General features: G+C 39.0%; 1 protein-coding gene across 3 annotated transcripts; it reads right to left on the bottom strand.

The window, feature by feature from the left end:
* Positions 1–1,579: 1,579 nt before the first annotated feature.
* On the bottom strand, positions 1,580–19,312 carry LOC146521783 (serine/threonine-protein kinase/endoribonuclease IRE1-like). 3 transcript variants are annotated; one of them, XM_085154785.1, is made up of 7 exons: positions 18,699–19,312; positions 8,222–9,377; positions 7,953–8,116; positions 7,642–7,874; positions 7,177–7,303; positions 6,271–6,368; positions 1,580–6,110 (listed from the first exon to the last, which is right to left on the bottom strand). In XM_085154785.1, the coding sequence occupies exons 2-7, from the start codon at positions 8,967–8,969 to the stop codon at positions 5,999–6,001; spliced, it is 1,482 nt and encodes a 493-aa protein (XP_085010911.1). In that variant the 5' UTR covers positions 8,970–9,377; positions 18,699–19,312; the 3' UTR covers positions 1,580–5,998. The 3 variants fall into 3 exon arrangements, with proteins under 3 accessions (XP_085010911.1, XP_085010910.1, XP_085010912.1); XM_085154784.1 differs by lacking the exon at positions 18,699–19,312 and adding an exon at positions 11,875–13,240; XM_085154786.1 differs by lacking the exon at positions 18,699–19,312 and adding an exon at positions 10,741–11,346.
* Positions 19,313–19,355: the final 43 nt, after the last annotated feature.

The raw sequence follows: 19,355 nt of genomic DNA, 5'->3' as shown, positions 1-19,355 counted from the left end.
ATATTATATTTGAAGAATTTCAGTTTTAAACAATTATATACATTGAAAATTTTAAATATTTTATATGTACGATTCGATTTATATATGAAGATTTTGCAGATAAGTACTGAGGCACCGGTGAAGCTTACAATAACAAAACGGAAATGGTTTCCTTCATAATAAAAGCAGAAAGTCTGCCACTAAAAATGTTCGTTTTAGCACTTTTGGAGAAAAATTAACAAAACAATTAACTAATACAAATTATATTGGTAAAATGCACTATTTACTTTATATCTATAGATCTTTGTGCAGTTTGTAAACATTGATGACGAAGGCAGTATTAGGGGTATTAGTATAAGGGTTTATAGTGGTTATTTCCAGGGGAGGACACGTAATGTGTATAATTTGTAAGAAATTGAGCGTTATAGAAACCATTTTCAGAAGCTGTTGCTAATCCAAGTATCCTAGGCAGTTTATATAGTAAATTTGATACAGATTGATTAAGGTGCTTGCCCCCCCAACCAACTTCATACTGATCAGATACCCCTTGCGAACACCAGATTTCAGCTCTCATTCTATCTTATCAAGGCAGGAGCTTGTTGAGAGGTAATTTGTTATGGAAATCTTGCTGTGAACCCTGAAGCCAGGCGTTTTCACTATAAAAGGTAGAGGATATGCCCATCCATCCATCCATCCATCCAGTGGCGTGTCTAGAAAATATTTGGGGCACAGTTTTGGAGAGGGGTGGCAGATGTAATTGGCAGATAATGTTAAAAAAAAAGTCTACCAACCGTTAACCATAATTCAATAACCCTATAAACCTAATAACCAAATGCGCTTTTAACTCTTATTAGAATGAGATTTTAACCACTACAGTGCAAAGTTTTTAGACACTGCATTGATAAAGTACAAGAGATACAATCAGTGCTTTTCAAACGAAAACGCATTAGTGTGGACGTAGCTTAAGGGCCTGTTGGCTAAAAACCTGTCCCAGAGTTCTGACAGACAGGCCAATTATTTTAGAGCACACTGATGCAGTGTGCTGCAGTCTGTTCCTGTTCTGAAGGCTGAGGGAGTGGAACCAGCAGGTAATAGAGAAGGTCATGATGCTTTTCAGGAAGGCAAAGTAAAAAGTCATCATGATGGGTGTGCTGACTCCAAACGAGTTGAGTTTCCTAAGGAGGTATAGCCATTGGTGGCACCTCCCGAGAATCTCCTCTGTGATGGCAGAGAATTTCAAGAGGTTGTCAAAGATGGTTCCCAGGTATTTGTACTCCTCAACTACCTCCACTGACTTCCTGTGGATGGTGGTGGTGACTGAAGCAGCCAGATCCCTCTGCCTACTGGAGAAGGTCACCACCATCTCTCTCTGTTTGATTCTAATGTAAATGGAATGTATTGGCACATTACAGATTAATATCATATATTATTCAGTTGTACTTAAAACTAGTGACTGCAGGTCATGAACTCATGAAAATATTTTTGAGGTCACGCGAAAGAGTGCTGAGGGGTTATTTTGCCCCTGTACAGCTAGACGTCATTTTAAAGCCAGTCAAGTTACTCACCCCTGGCCTTGAGAAAGAAAGCAGGTACAAGACACTTCACTTTTGGTTTCACTTTTCAGATTTGCCAGCTACTATGTTTTGAATTGAATTAAATTAAATGAAATTCAGCATGTACAGTAGGCCGAAGCCTGATTTTGACTATCCGGACTGACTGAAAGAGCAGATCTTTCCATTTAAAAAACCAAAAACAATTATTTAGCAACTAAACAGTAAATTTGCAGTTTTTTACAATAATAAAATGAGATAAAATCTTTAATAAAACATACAAGCTCTAATAAATCTGGTAAATTTGAAATGAAATTCACTTTAATTCAAAATACATGTACAAAAAAGTTGCCAAAGTACATAATACTAGTATACAGTTGACATGTTACATATAAATTTTCAAAAATTGAAATGTTTTTTTTTTCCAAACAACAAAACTACGCATAGAAAGTGATATTGCTTTTTTTTCTTTTTCCCCCCCCTAAGCTTTATTTTCATTTTTAAATTGGAAAACAAACAAAAACAAACAAACAAAGCAAAAAAAACAAACAAACAGAAAACTCACAACTATCGGACAGAGCAAGTATCAACAAATAACCACAACATGGCAGGCCGTTGTGACCACAGAAGCACTCCCAGGTGCACACTCTTGTATCTATGCCTTTCAAGTATAACCTCAGACATCCGAAAACCAAACACAGAAAACACAAGCATAATAATAATAATAATAATAATAACATAACAACATTGACAATTACAGATTTTTTTTAAAAAACAAAAAAAACAAAGAACTCAAAAAAAAAAAAAAAAAAAAAAAAAAAAAAAAGTGAGCAAAACAGAAAACACATCATGTGAACCCCTCTCCCCATCCCCCCACCCCTTTACCCCTGTATGGCACGCAACCTCATCACATTCGTGTATCCAGACAGCCCATATTTACACCTATCTATAGAAACTCTCATGCACAGGAATCAACATCCCCCACAATAAAACTGCAGCATTCAGGAAATCAAGTCAGGAGGGTCTAACCGGGGATCAACTCAAGGCAGAACCAGGGGGATTTGCGTCATCCCTATGATCTATTAGGTCCAAAGACGGTAGTACTGCCAGGAAGGGGCCCCAAATTTTTTCAAAGGTTCCATATTTCCCCTTTACACGCTAGCTCATTAATCCAGTGTCTCAATGTTGGAGAATTTTCAGATTTCCAATGTAGCAGAATACATTTTTTTTCACTGCAGTAATCGCAAGTAAAATAAAATATTTCTTATGATAATTCACATTAATAGAACCTGTGTCACCTAGAATCCATAGTTTTGGGTCCAGTTCGATTTGGATCCCCATTACCCTTGAGATTATTTCAATGGCCCGTCTCCAGAACTCTTCTATCACTGGGCAATTCCACAGCATGTGCAGGAGATCACCATCTGTCACCTTACATCTCAAACATTTGGGGGAATAATTATTATCAATTTTATGTAACCTATAAGTGGTGTATATATTAAATTGCATTTGCCTGTGTTTTGTAGTAATTAACATGGTCTGTGCCTGTTCCAATAAGTGGTGCCATTCTACCTCTTCATAGACATGGCCCAGGTCTGTCTCCCATTTTCTTTTTATAGACGCTTTGTTATGGTCAGGTAACTTTTCATTGATAATAGCATATATAGATGCTTTTCCTTTTATTGACTTCCATGGTTTGGTGCAAAGATGCGTTTCAAGAGGAGTTTCTTTTGGTATCTCGGGGAATAACCCTTTGGATTTCTCTTTGACCCAATCTCTTATTTGTAGGAATTTGAAGAAACTTTGTCCTGGGAGTTTGAATTTTTCCTTTAGTTGTTGAAAGTCAATAAATGTATCATTATTGTATAAGTCAGCAACAGTTCGAATATTTCTGTCCTTCCATCCCCGCAATATTGGGTCAGCAATATGATGAGAGAGATCAAGGTTGCCCCATGGGGGTGTCCTTCTAAGAAAAGAGATATTTATTTTCAGAAGTGAGTGGGATTCCTGCCAGGCGCAGAAGGTGTTTAATATTATCAAATTGTTTGTGAGCTTGGATAGACATTTTTTTGTACCTAAAAATAGAACATCTTTTAATAGTATGGGGTTCACCTCATGTTGTTCTATTGGAACCCATCTAACCTCCTCTGCATGTAGCCAGATCCAAATTGATCGGTACTGGGAGGCAAGATAATAGTTCCTAAAGTTTGGTAAATTAAGTCCTCCCCTTGAATATGGGGCCCGTAGTGAGGAGAGTTTGACTCTTGGATTTTTCTTTTGCCATATGAAAGAAGTTATAAGTTTATTAAGCTCTTTGAAGAAACTTTTAGGAACATTTGTAGGGAGACATTGAAATAAGTAAATAAACTTAGGCAAAGTGTTCATTACTACATTAATACTACATAAAAATTAATAACATTAATTCTCCCTATGAGAGATAATGGAAAATCCATCCATCTCTGAATGGTAAAATGGTAAATGGCCTGTATTGTTTGTATAGCACTTTACCCTAAGGACCTCAAAGCGCTTTACACAACCAGTCATCCACCCATTCACACACACACATTCACACACTGGTGATGGCAAGCTACATTGTAGCCACAGCCACCCTGGGGGTGGCTGGCGCCACCGGGCCCTCTGACCACCACCAGTAGGCAACGGGTGAAGTGTCTTGCCCAAGGACACAACGACTAAGACTGTCCAAGCCGGGGCTCGAACCGGCAACCTTCCGATTAGAAGATGAACGCCCAACTCTCGCCCCAGGCTCAAGAGTATTAAGTATTAAGCCAAACTTGATACAAATATGGAGGCACTAGTACGAATGGAAACTGCTAATGAGTCGATCGCAATCGCGAAGAGCAGAAAGTGATATTGTTGACTGTAAAAACCACAAGCATGCTTAACGAATCATTTTCATAACTTGTAATGCAAATTGAAATTGTACATTTTTTAAAAATATGTACACGTTTTGCAAACAACAAAGTTATGGTACTATTTACCTAAAAATGCAGCCAAGGCTCAGACGTTCTTTATATAACCATTTAAAACTATTTACAGAACAATCAGGTGTTCTGCATCAAATAAGAAGGCACACAAATTATTGATGCAACTCCAAAAAATAGTTTGTGTTCACTATAACACAGATGAGAACAGCACAGGGATAAATCCTGCAGGTCTGACAGCAGGTGTGTCACTCCTGTTTTCCATGTGGAGACAGCTGAACATGAGAGGTTTTTGGACCAATTTTGTGTTCTTCATTCTATAAGCACCAGTTTGAGCACCGTTTAAGCACCGGCACCGTTTCAAAAGTATCGGTTTGGTACTGGTATCGGATAAAACCTAAACAATACCCCTCCCTACAAGCAAGTGGGAGACCACACACAGGCTTTTAAAGGCTGTAAGATATTTTTAATGAAAATAAGGTAAAGAAACTTAAACACAATTGAAATGATATAGCAGCCATAACTGAAGCCTCAAATGAATATGATGGGTGCCAGACGGAGAGAGACAGCGAGAGCCAGAGAGACCGCTGGTTCAGTCAAGGTGTCTTTATATACACTGGGACTGGCCTTCTCAGGTGTGCTGCATCTATAATTGGGTCAGAAAGGCAAGGGCGCTACAGCCAGGGGAGAGGCGAGCTGGAACAAACCATTTGTGTGTGTGTATGGGTATCTATACTTTTGTTGTTAAAATATTACATCTCAACCAAGTACTGTATGCTTTTTATAATTTTAGTAGTGTGTCACACAAACAGCAAATATTGTCAAAAAAAAAGTAAATCTTTGGGGGTGCTAACCCAAAAATGGGCTAAAAACGCCCCTGGTCATCCCCTATGTAGCCGGTGTATCAGAGAAAGGAGAGTTTTCTCCAAGCACGACATCCCAGGGCACTTCAGACCCAGCAACACACTCAGACAGAAACTGGTTCACCCGAAAGACAAAACCCCAAAACACAAACTTAACAATGTGGTGTATACTGTACAGTGTAGCAAGGAATGCCCAGACCTCTACATTGGAGAGACCAAACAGCCATTTCACAAGTGAATGGCACAACATAGAAGAGCCACCTCCACAGGACAAGACTCAGCGGTCCATCTGCATCTAAAGGACAAAGGTCACTCTTTCAAGGATGCAAACGTTCACATTTTGGACAGAGAGGACAGATGGTTTGAAAGAGGAGTGAAAGAAGCCATCTATGTCCACTGTGACCATCTTTGAACAGAGGCGGTGGTTTACGAAACCAACTGTCTGCCATCTATAATCCACTAATCTATAATCCCCCCCCGAAAAAAGGGAGATTAGCTTGGGTAAAAGACTGAAAGTTGAGGCACACAGCAATGTGCTGTCGGTAAAGTTTCTGGGCTGCCTTTCCTCATATCAGCCATCCATCAATATTCTCGCCATTTAAAGCAAGGCATTATCAGGGACGACAACCTCTAGTCCTTTTACCAAATCTTCTTTTTGCAACATTTACTTCAAGGGTGTCTCTATATTCCAGCCGTGTATCTTGGTAAACTTGTAAACACACCCAAAGAGATCAGGAAATAACTCCAATACATCAATGTGAGGAAATTTCTTGCGCCTGTGAAAAAGGAAAGTTTTATTAATGAGTAGTAAGCTTCCAAATTTATCATAGTATCAGAAATATTTCTGATTTGTTCATGTAATTCCAAGAAATTAATATATACCCATACAAAGATGTGTGTTCATTAATTAATCACTTTTAACTTAGTTTAACTTACTTATGCTCATTGAAATTGCGTACAAAGCGCAGTAATCCCAGTGTGGTTTCAGGGTACGGCTTTCTGCCATCCATCTCCTTAACCAGCTTCCGGGGAAACTGCAACAACAAAACATAGCGGTCATGAACTGGAACTAAGGCTACGTTCACACTGCAGGCGAAAGCGCATCAAATCCGATTTTTTTGACCCTATGCGACCCATATCCGATCATGGTATGACAGTGTGAACGGCACAAATCCGATATTTTCAAATCCGATCTGGGTCACTTTCATATGTGGTACTGAATCCGATACATATCCGATGTTTTAGAAAGCGACCTCTGTGTGAATGGTCAAGTCGCATTAAATCCGTCTTTTACGTCACTGACACAAGACAGACGCCAATTATCAGCGCCGGAGAAGCGCCCGAGAAGACATCGCGAACGCTCCCTAGCCATCCGGTGAAACTGCTGGGAAGACGACGTTGGAGAAACGTGAACATTTTATTTGTACTGTACAATCTGCAGATTCTGACAGAAATCTGCAACTATCCTTTGAAGCACCGTTCCTCTAAAACAGCAATAAGGATAATTATTAGGTTATCTATATTATTATGTAAATAACAAAATAACTTAAAGCAAAAATTGGGAAACGTGAAGTCCGAAGTCTTTATATTAAGGCCATCAGTCAAACAATATTGTTTGCTCTGGGTCTAAACAGAGCGCGTTGTGTGTGAAGTCTTCTTTTGCGCATGTGGGCTGCTTTGAGCGTTCACACTAGAGCGCGTTTGCTGTCGCATTTTATTTGTAGTGTGAACGAGCACACAAAAAAATCAGATTTGATCAAAAAATCGGAACTGAGCATTAAGACCTGCAGTGTGAACGTAGCCTTAGAAATACATAAGTTTGACCCATCATCTGTAAATCACCTTTTCTTTCCACAGTTTGAAGGATCCATTAGCACATGCTTCTAGTGAAGCAATCAGCTTTTCATCAGCCTTTCGACAGTTTTCCACCTCCTCTCTGTTGCCGGTCTCTCTCAAATATTCAAACTTCCTGGAAATAAAGTTGAAATTATGCTTTATAAGTACAACAACAACAAAAAAAAACAGGAGCAGCACAAAAGAGTCTTGCTTAGAAATACAAGAACAGAAGTGTAGGAAAAGAATTTAGTATTTGCTCCCAATGTTAACATGCCTGTCTGAGTACAAGACAGTTTGACCTTATTTTCCCAACATATGGATTAAGCCTAGCAATAGACTGAAAACTTTTTCCTCTTTGTCTTGGAAAATGATTGAAAACCCTTCAGTTTAGGCTCTCATTAGCAAATCTATTCCTAATTTAATAAAGTGAAACTAGAAATCACAGATTATGTTACAGCATGACTTCCTTACTCTTTCGGAGTCCAGAAGAAGGGATGGTTTAAGCATTCTTCTACTTTGGGTCTGTCCTTCGGTTCTTTGTTGATCATCCGCTCAATGAGATCCTTTGCCACCATATCTTGAACATGATCCAAACTGTACTTCCCATCATAAATGTTTGACTCACATTTAAAGGATTTGAAGTCCAAGTCAGCAAATGGATGGTTCCCTCCAGAGAGGATATAATAGATCAGCATGCCTGCCACCTTAACAGTAACACATCAGTTTAGGTATTTTTACCAAGGCATCTTTCAGTCAATCAAGTTTTTATGGACCTGTATTACCTGGATGTCAATGCTTGACTTGTATGATATCACAGATTCTTCTGCTAAAGTCTCTCGGGCCATCCAGCATCTGGTTCCTGCCCTGCGTGTACGTAGAGTTGTTTGGTCTTCGGGTAAGCGTCTGCTTATGCTGAAATCAGCTAATCTTGCCCTCCCAGTAACATCTGCAGGAGGAATGACATTCAAAACTCATGAAACCAAATCATTAATTTATATTTACCAGACATATGTTTTGTTTAGTTTTTCTCTGAATTTCAAACATGTCTTACCAATCAAAACGTTCTGGGGTTTGAGATCTCGGTGAAGAATTTTAGGATTTCCGCAGTGAAGCACCTTTAGACTTTCAAGAACTTGTTTGACAAGTTTCTTTAATATCAGTGGGTCACGTTCATTCTTGATATATTCTTCCAGGGTGTATTCACAAAGTTGCAGACAAAGATATCCAAAGTTCTCATCCTCTGCAGCATCAACATATCGTACGATATAAGGATGATCGAGTTCAGGAAGTCGTAGGATTCCTTCTTCGTTCTTCAGCACTTCATAGTTGCTTTTAGACATTCTCTTAATAGCAACTTCTGTGCCGTCCTCTCTCAGCCCCAAGAAGACTTCAGTACCATCACTTCCCTTCGCTATTCTGAAGTCTGCATTATTCACATAAAGAATGCTTCTGATTCTGGATATTTTACTGTCATCTGTGCCAGCGAGTTTCTCCATTTCCTCCTTCCACCTGTTGCTGATTGAAAGCCAGTTTTGTTTTTCTGACTTTTTATTGGTGTTGTAGTCAAAAGGCTTTCGATTTGAAGTTGATTCTAAAACAGGAACCTTTGCTGTTGGATCAGTTGTTGCAGTGGAAACTTTATCATTTAGGTCTTCTTGCTTTTCTGTCTTTTTCTTCTTCTTCTTTTTCTTCTTCTTGCCTAAAGTTGAGACTGCGTTTCCCTTACATTCTGAGTTTGGTTTGGTTAGATATTCTTTCACATTTCTCACCACCTTTTTCAGCGCTTCAATAATTATCATTTCTACAGATGTCAGTATGTCCTCAGGCACTGAAGTTATCACTGATTTGAAAATATTAGCTACCTGTTCAACTGACAGAAGGTTTGCAAATATACCGTACGTGTAGACCCTGATCTCAGTGGAGTGCTGCTCACTTGCAAAAGGGGCAACTGTTCTGCATAAGTTCTCTAAAAAGTTGACGTGCCAGTCCTTTGTGCCTTTTGTTTTCTGTGTTATCACATACAGTGTTTGTAGCACTGATGCACAGATGCCAGGTCTCTCTTTTAAGCAAAGCACTTTCAGTACTTGTGGAACTGTAGCCGTAGTGTTTTCAACAAGGATGTTGGTGACACAGAGTTAAACCACAAATGAAGACCTTGGAGTTTAGTTGCAGCTTGTTTAACTGTCTTCATGAACATGTGGTGAAAACTGAAATGACAGAAAATAAACACCATCTCAACAGATAGAAGCATGTTTACATCAATAAAGTGCATTGCTCTCACTAAAACATTAATTTCAACAAAATATACATTAATATCCAAACCTATCTGTATAAACTGTCGTATAAAGAAACTTACAGCATTCCAGCCTGATAATTCAGAGTGAATAGCATCTGATTACATTCCCATGCTGCCCTTACCATGTGTTTCTCAGCAATAAGGAACAAGAACCAGTGTTGCCAATTCCTCAGTAAGGAAAATGACTATTTGCTGTCCTAAAACTCGCTAGAATTCGCTAAGTGACATCATTGCCTAATTTGTTTAATTGGTCATACCTATGCAATTGTAACAGACGCTGTAGGAGAGAGAAACAACATTGCGGAAGAGACATAAAGTGAGTAAAAAACGCCCTGAAACAATTTAGAATATATTTAGAAGTACAAATTAAATTTCTTTTAGCAATTATTGTTTTTTTAATGTCACAATTCTAACCCTCCAACTTTATCTGGGCTTGGGACCAGTGTTCTGACAAAACACCCTACCTATCAAGCTGTGCTACTTGTGGTTACTGTGCATGTGTACAACCCAAAACGGCCATGTTTCCGGTGTTAATAGTACACGACTATTATTTGATCCTACCCCAATCTCGTGCCGATCTTCTGGGTGCGAAAAAAAAGTTTACTTCTTTATTACAGTTAATAATTGTTTTCCTTAAGCTGTTATGAATTTGTTAACTTTTCAAGCTAACATGTGTTTTGTATTTTGTGCACAAATACTCCAATTTTGCGTCTCAATTGAAGTCATATTCCAAGTCTTGATTTAGTGGTTCTAAACTTCTGTAAACTTGCGTACAGCATAAACCTTCTCAATTAATTTTAGTCCTCCTGCAATTAGTAGACACCACGCTCCGTTGTTATGTCAAAAAAAGTAATATTGCACCACATACTTGTTCATTGAGTGATAATCGTTTTATTGTCCAGTAATATACTTATCACTTAGCACAGTACAAATAATACTTTTCAAACACTTTCTGATAAGACCTTTCTTAAAGTCTAATTAAAAAAAAAAAAATCAGGAGACTAATTTGCCATGAAGTATTTTTGGAAAAACTGTACTATTATTTTTTAATTATTCAAGAAATAATGTTTGATTAAAAGCAAATGGCCATGAATGTGTTTCGGGGAACACTGAGGACTACTGCATTGTTTGCTCTATGTTAGATGCTGACGGTGACCGCAGCATGATTGAAATGGTAAACAAACAAACAAACAAACAAACAAACAAAAAAAACACGTAAGTCTTAGTATCATTACTTGCTAATCATGTTTAAAATGTTATCTAATAGTATTTACCAAAAAGAATATGAGCTATTTATTTCTCCTTTCCAGGTGCAGTGTGATTCTTGCCAAAGATGGGCACATTTTGAATGTGCAAAATATAAGGAGAGCAACCTAGAATATAAATGAAAAAAAAATGTGAGGAAAACATGTAACAAGTTCTAATAAAAAACACCTGTCTTTTCCCCTCTATTTCTCCTTGTATTCTGTGTTAACATTAGATGAATGTGTGCTGGAGGCATGTTTTTAAGTGTGATTTGGCCATTAGAAAGTCCTACCTACAGATATGTACGATGGAGGCATAAACCACATAAGGTAGCATATTCTGATAAGGTAGCACGGACTGATAGACAAGACTATAAATTCACGCTATGGTAGGATGTTTTGACAAAGTAGGACGTTTTGTCAGAACAGCGGCAAAAGTGACCCAAAATAGGCAGTCTGGCAGAGTTACTTTGTGTGTGTGTGTGTATATATCATTTTAAGTAGTTTTATATGGGCTCAAATTGTGGTCATAAATATTTTGTATAGTAAATCAGTTTTGTACTTTTAAATCAGGATTTGTATGTGTAAAAAGAATTTGTAAAGTAAACAGTAAAACAGTTTAAGTTTTTAACCATTAACAAACAAAATGGACATAGCCCTGACCTTGAGTCACGGACTCAAGGTCACGGTCAGCGAGCAACATATCGCTGCTCGTTGACAGCGATATGTCGTCATAACTCTCTATTAACACCAGAAAAAGTCGAAAAAGTAATGATGTCTCAAAACAGAATGAGACCAGCGAAATGCTGTTGCGATTTAGAGACGTTACTCCCCCTTCACATTTCCTGTTTAAGGTTTGTTGTAAGTTTTTTTTTTTTTTATGAAAACGCAAATATGTGTAAGATTATACACTAAACATATACGCACTTGTAAAAATATCCGGCTTAATATGACTGAATAAGAATCCTAACTTTAAATCTCAGGAGGATGCGCAACGGGAGGAGGCCAAGAACACTAAAGGCGATCAAACTTCGACAACACGTGCACTTTGTTCAGACTTATCCTCGTCTTAAGTAAACTTGAAATCCTGTGACGGTGAGCAAAAACAGGTCTACAACGTGTGCAGTTTTTACGCGAACATAGGGATTATTTTGCAAAACGTACCGTGCAAAAGGTAGTGATGTGTCCTGTGTGTCGAAGCGTCGAATCGTGTGTCGGGTAATCTCGGGGGCATGTCTGTGAAGCGCGTATCGAGGCTTGCTTTGATTACGTATGCAGTGACGTTCGAGGCCTCGCGGGCAGTCCGTACCACGTGACTGATTCAGGGACTGGTTCACCGGTTCGCGCCAGATTCGAAATAAAATGGGCAGAAAAACACAGCTGATTTCCCATCACGCTGTGTTGTGGAATTGGATTACGTAAGTGTTACATAGTTACTTGAGCATTTCTTCTTCGATGGAACCAGGAAGGAAGAGATTTTTTATTTTATTTTATCTCTCCTAATAAAGTATGCACACAGTAATAAATATCACAAATGATAAGCACCATAATATAAATAAACAACACTACAGATCCTATAATCTGATTTCTGTCTTTTAGTTTATTAAAAAGTGAAGAGCCAAATACTAGTTTGTGTCATTATCCAGATGTACATAAGCATGATTACACAGGTACTAGGAGCGGGTTTTGATTATCGATTAAAATCTATTCTAGCTTGGATAACGTGATATCGATTCATTAAAATCCTGAATTGATTTTTAATATAAATATTACTACATTTCAACCACCACCAAACAGCTAAAACAGTAAATGAGAGCAGGTACACCAATTCTGCACAAAAACGTGCAGACGTGCAAAAACACAAAGCGCTGACGCGTCAGAATCAGTGAAATGTTGCCTTTCTCTCCAGACAGCGCGGACACGGTCAGGGCTGAAAGCCGACAGCTCACTGATTCTAATCTAAGGCATCTGCTGTGATGCTTACACATTAGATAAAGTCTCGAAAGTGTCAGCTTTCTTTTTATAGTTATAAAAATATGCAAATGTACTGATCTATGATCTGAATTATACTATTGACTGACTATCTGAGGCTAACAGTTACACAAACATACCAAAACTCTGTCCTGATAGTTTCCACTTTCTCTTTTGTATCACACATACTGAGACAATATTCAGGATAAATAACCAAGAAAACAATTTATTTATTCAGTTTAGAGGTTTACACATCATTATAATCACAGAGCCTTCACTTGAATTGTCCACTTGATGGCGCAGTAGAGCAAATGAATCATCACAATGCTTCGAACCATGAGTCGACCAATTGGGTGGAAAGCTTCAGTTCATCATGAGGCTTCATCTCACCATCACTAGCAAAAGGTGATGAATTTAACGGATTATCTAAACTCACTACGTGCCTCCGCTCCTCCTCACAGGAACACAGTGGAAAGCTACTGAAACTTTTTCTTCTTCTTTGTGTTTAACGGCGGTTGGCAACCAACGTAAAGGAGCATTACCGCCTCCTCCTGTTCCGGAGCATGGGTCAGACCAATGACTGTATAAAACAGTCATTGGGTCAGACCGTGAGTTTACAATTTGTATCCAAAAACCAAACCAACCAACCAAACAAACCAAAAAAAAACCCAACAACAACCCTACACTCTTTCATAAACACCTATATCCTTCAGAAACCAGTTCCCTCACCAGATTAAATTCCCCAATTCCCCGCTCTTTCAATCTATTCTGCAGAACTTTCCTCTCCACATCATAACCCTTGCACCGCAGTATTACATGCTCTACCATCTCCTCCTCCTCCTGGCACACTCCACAAAGCCCCGTCTCATGTTCTCCTATCATCTGTAGTGTTTTATTTAATGCACAATGTCCCAGTCTAAGCCTGGTAATGACCACCTCTTCTCTCCTATTACCCCTATACAACCTACACTCTGCCACCTCCTTCTTAAGATGATACAATTGCCTGCCCTTACTCCCTGAATACCACCGCTTCTGCCACTCCTGAACAACCTGCCTCCAAACAATACCTTTTGCTTCAGATCCGCTGCTTTTAATTTCCATCTCAGTCCTATTTTTAGTCAACATTCTTTTTGCCAGCCTATCCACCTTTTCATTTCCACTGATTCCTACATGAGCTGGCACCCAAAGAAAGTGAATATTGCCACCACAACACCTTATTCTGCTTATAGTCTCCAGAATAGCATACAGCACGCCCTGCCTTGTCTTCGAACAAAATGATTGTAGACTTGAAAGAACAGCTGCCGAGTCAGAACACACTACCACCTGCCTGATTTTTGAACACTCATTGAACACTCATGAACACACATTCAACGCTACCAAAATTGCTACCATTTCAACCGTGTATACTGCCAGTCCATCCGAAGTGCGTCTGTTTATAAAGATACTACAACATTCGGGTTGTCTACATTCAAAGGAACTACTTCCTCTTCCGCCTTTCATAGTCATGTGCGAAATACGGCTGTATAAATGTCTCGCAGCCCTTGGCTTGCGCACTCACAACAATGGCTGATTGTGCAGACGTATTTTACCTCCACAAACAGCTGAAATGTGGTTTGCGATACATGTGGTAAAAAAGTGAGGTGTTGTGGCCATACTTGCCTTGCTAATTTAACCTCTGTAACTTTGCTCTGCGGAGAAGGAAATCAGATTTTGAAGACTTTTATTTTATTTTATTTTTTATTATCAGGTTCGAAGTGGTGAAGGCTGCCTTTCCTTCTCCGCACTGTGGAGAAGGAAAGGCAGCAGTAAAGCTCTTTTCCTGAGTAACTCTGATCAGCTAATATTATGGCTGACATGAAGATACTTATCTCCGCAACAAAACACAGCCCTCAACACCCATGATCATTGGGTGTGACCACAGAGTTGAAAATATTCCGAGGAGGGCTCAAAGCGCACGCCTTTACATGGGTCATTTTTATAAAGAAAGCAAAAAGATTATTTTGCGATGAAGTTTTAAGATAACTGATGGCGGATTGTCAGAAAATTTACTTACATTTTCTAAGATGCAGGGGCGGATCTAGAAGGGTGGCCTGGGGTGCCACCCTAAAATGATCCCTTGCCACCCCAAGTGCCACCCCAGTTTTGCATATGACAGTGTTGTTTATTAAAATAAGATAGCATTAACAGTTTGAGCATAGTTACAGTCAACAGTGAATATAAATGCTAAAACTGAATATATTGCATGGTGTGTCGTCCCCCCCCCCCCCATCATTAACAAATGGTTCAGCCCATAGCAGAACTGGCTGTTTTTTTGTTTTCAGTAGCAACTGATGCTTATGATTGTGCCAGAGCACATTAGTTACCCCCTAACCCTAACCCTAACCCCTAACCCTAACCCTACCCTAACCCTAACCCTGACCCTGACCCTAACCCCTAACCCTAACCCCTAACCCCTAACCCTACCCTAACCCTAACCCTAACCCCTAACCCTAACCCCTAACCCTAACCCCCTAACCCTAACCCTACCCTAACCCTAACCCTAACCCTCTAACCCTAACCCCTAACCCTAACCCTAACCCCCTAACCCTAACCCCTAACCCTAACCCTAACCCCCTAACCCTAACCCTACCCTAACCCTAACCCTAACCCCCTAACCCTAACCCTAACCCCTAACCCTAACCCTAACCCCTAACCCTAAACCTAACCCCTAACCCCTAACCCTAACCCCCCTAACCCTAACCCTAACCCCCTAACCCTAACCCTAACCCCTAACCCTAACCCCTAACCCTAACCCCTAACCCTAACCCTAACCCCAACCCAAGTCCTATCCCTAAACCTAACCTCAATGTTAGCCCTATGTCAGTCTAACCCCAGTCCTTTGTCTTATCCTAACCCTAACCCCAGCCCTGTATGTTAGCCCTAACCCTAACCATTTTATCCCCACATGTTGACCCTAAATTCATCCTTAATCTTAATCCCAAACCCAACCCCTTTGAATTTTAATATTTAATATGAGGGTTGCATATATATTATTTAATAATGGGGAATTAAATTAGTAAGAATTTGAATAATTGGCTTAAAAATTCTAAAAAACAGGGTTCATAAATTTATCAGCACAATTCATAGGGTTGGCAAGACTATTTACAGTTAAAAATGGATTAAAAACAAATTGGGGAGAAAAACAGTGATTAAATTAATTTTGCTTTGAAATTCATTAAAAGTAATTTCATAGAGTGCAAATATGTTATTTTTGGCTAAAAAACAGTTAAAATGTAATGCAGATTACAAAATAAAGACCGAATTCATTTTTACCGAACAAAAGTTAAAAAAAGACGAATGGGATTTTACACAGCCGAGGGGAGAATATAAAAGGCGGAGCTCACACAGGAGCTCATTTTCCACTCGGCACTCGATGAGAGCACATCCTTGCCAGTCCAACTGTTGCCAGCTAACCTAGCTTACAGTTTTCTGTGTGCCACACCTGAGGAAGACCGTGTACGGTCGAAACGTCGTGTTTTTTGTGTTTATTTGTAAATAAACAGTTTTTTTTGGCACACCTTCTTTTGTTGTTTATTATTTTTTCGTGACTTTTTCCTTTCCACATTTTGGAAAGTGTTTTTTGTTCATATTAAAATTAAATAGATATTTTTTGAAGCACATTTTATTTTTTGATAAAAAGGAGAAAACAAACAAAGACTGGATGCCATGGAAGACGGCTGGACGGTGGTGCGTTATGGCCGCCGCCGCCAACGTGACCGCCAAGTCTTCTGGGACGGGTACGGAGGACCGCAGGGAGGGATGGACCGTGCACGCTCCTTTTCCTCCCGGAGAAGGGATTATTTTCCCCATCCTAACCCTAACCCCCTAACCCTAACCCTAACCCCCTAACCCTAACCCTAACCCCCTAACCCTAACCCTAACCCCTAACCCTAACCCTAACCCCTAACCCTAACCCCCTAACCCTAACCCTAACCCTAACCCCTAACCCTAACCCTAACCCTACCCTAACCCTAACCCCTAACCCTAACCCTAACCCTAACCCCTAACCCTAACCCCCTAACCCTAACCCCTAACCCTAACCCTAACCCTAACCCAACACCATGGGAATTTCGCTTTTTACACAGGTGGTTGGTCCGTGGTCCACAGACACGCTGCACCTCCAAATCACATGACTGATGTAAGTTGAAAGTTCGGACTTTAAAGTTTTTACATTTTAATTACAGCCCAGTAAATCCAGAGTTATGATAATATATATAAGCCACGCTTTTTTCTAAATACTGTCGTCACGTTTTTGTGTGTGTGTGTTTTAAGCATTTTCTAAGGAAAGCGCAAAAACAGTAAAGAAAGGTTAAAAAAGCCACCTCTTTCCTATCAGTGGAAAAATGTCGACCAATTAAAAAAAAAAAGTCAACACGTGGGATTTAGTTGTTTAGGAAGAGGGAAAAGTTTTGGGAGTGACGGTAACGACAGCGAGACAGAGTGAGCGACTGAGAGGGAGAGAGAGAGAGAGAGTTTTTAGATGTGGGAGATTTCTGGCGTTTAGTGTGGAGTGTTTACTTAGTGTGTTATGTTGTTTTGTGTAGTTGTTCTGTTGTGTAGTCGTTGTTTTGTTTTGTGTGTCACTGAGGGCACCAATGAATGTCACAAAGGCACATTTGCAACGTAAACACGTCACTAAGTAGAAAACCAGCGGAGTGATACACCTCCTGTTGTCAGGCCTACAGGTTTATCCCTGTGCTGTTCTGTCTTTTGGTGGACAAACTTATTTTTTACTGGCACATATAATTTGTGGGGCATCTTATTGCAACACCTGATTGTTCTCTCATTTTAGTTTTAGTAATATTTTTAAATGGTTGTACAAAATGACAGAAACGGCAAGTGTGTTGGCTGCATTTTTAGATAAATAGTTGTATATGTTTCCAAAATGCACATTTTATATTTGCATTTCAAGTTATAAAAATGTACTCAACATGTCTGTGGTTGTTTTTTTTTTACAGTAAAAAAAATACTGCTAGGATTTTAAGTTCTTTTTGTGTTTTCAGATCAGTAATAGTACTATTAATAGTAATACTAATGCAGTATGTCAGTGAAAAAAAACAACTAAATTCAGTTTAGCTGAAAAGATACCAAACAAGGCAAGGGGGAAAAATAAAATGAAACAATTTGAGGGTGAGATACAAATGTAAACTCAAAAGGAGTCAAAAATGGCCGGTTGTATTTCAGACCTCAGTGGGTTAATCCAACAAATCATGAAAAATTAGTTTTACATTTATGTTCATGACAGTGCAGATTTCTGACATTTTGTGTAATTTAAGCATGTAACAATGTGATTGTTTTCTAACAAAAAACAGTGTGAAACTTAAGTTAGACTTGTGTTTGTAAATGAACCGCCCCGTGTTGTGTAGCTTTCTGGATTTTATACTTATTGGGCTACATATTTATTTATTATACAGGCTATACAGTACATAAGATCAAAACTCACATGTTTTATGTAACTAAAGTGTGTAATTATGTGGGCTACAGACAATAATTAAGTTATAGACTTTATTTATATGAAAAACATGTATACTTACTGCATTTGAATTATTTTAACCATATTTAACCACCTGCATGAAAAAAAGGCTTTGATTTTGCCACCCCATTTGATTTCTTTGCCAACCTCATGCCACCCTAAGAAAATTTCTCTAGATCCGCCCCTGCTAAGATGTGTGTCTGTTGTTCTGATTAGGCCTTTAGTTTACTTCTGAGGAAACTGAATTCTGTGGCACCTCATGACAGTTAGCATTTGTCCAAATAATGAACAAACAGTATCCCTCGTTCCAGATTTTTAGTTCAGAAACACTTCTTATGGTGAATTAGTACTCCTGAAATTTCAAGAAGTAGTTTTGCCAGCCTTCACCATCTATTTATCTTATTTTGTCCCAAAAGGACAGTATTGAAAACAATAAAGGTACACAAAGGCTAAATGCAAATGTTACGGGTCCCAAGGATGAAGACCACAATGACAAATATGTTACCTGTAAAAGCAGGTGAAGAGCAGAGTAAGGAAGACACGATGCGTCTCTGCTTTCCTCCAGAACGTGTCTGAGTCTGATTTATTTCACACAAATAAATGCTATATAAACACTAAACATGAGCTTTCAATATACTGTTCAGCTGGTTCCTCCTTTACATCAATTACTTATCAATCAATTTACTTATTTCACAACCTCAGCGAAATATACTCTCTTTAACTGGTTCAGTTTCTCAAATTCACACTTCTTTCCATAACATTTACATTCCTTTATCATATCAATAAACACATCACATTGTCTTCTGCAGTGTCTTACTGGTTAAACAGTTATATTCAATAACAGCATTGGTAAATACATCACATTTGTTGCCTTCAGTAATTTACTGGCAAAATCACTATTTAGTGCATCATGAAACACAGCTTGTTTAATTAACCTGTGAATGCCTCTGTTAGCTACACAGAGTTGCTCAGAGTGCTTGTGTTACACTAGCTAATCTACTCAGTCACTTTAGCATAACTATTAACATTCACATCTCACAGAACTGATTTGATTGGAGCATTACAACACGTTTACACAGAGCATAGGAGCGCACTGACTCTGCTTCACGAGAGCCCCACCTAACGAGCGGGCTCGCGGTGCAGTTGCGCGGGATACCCCTCC

Source organism: Neolamprologus multifasciatus, chromosome 3 (genome assembly GCF_963576455.1).
Source record: "Neolamprologus multifasciatus chromosome 3, fNeoMul1.2, whole genome shotgun sequence".
NCBI lineage: Eukaryota > Metazoa > Chordata > Actinopteri > Cichliformes > Cichlidae > Neolamprologus > Neolamprologus multifasciatus.
Note: the sequence above shows the minus strand (reverse complement) of the source record. Positions and strands in the feature narration are given on the sequence as shown.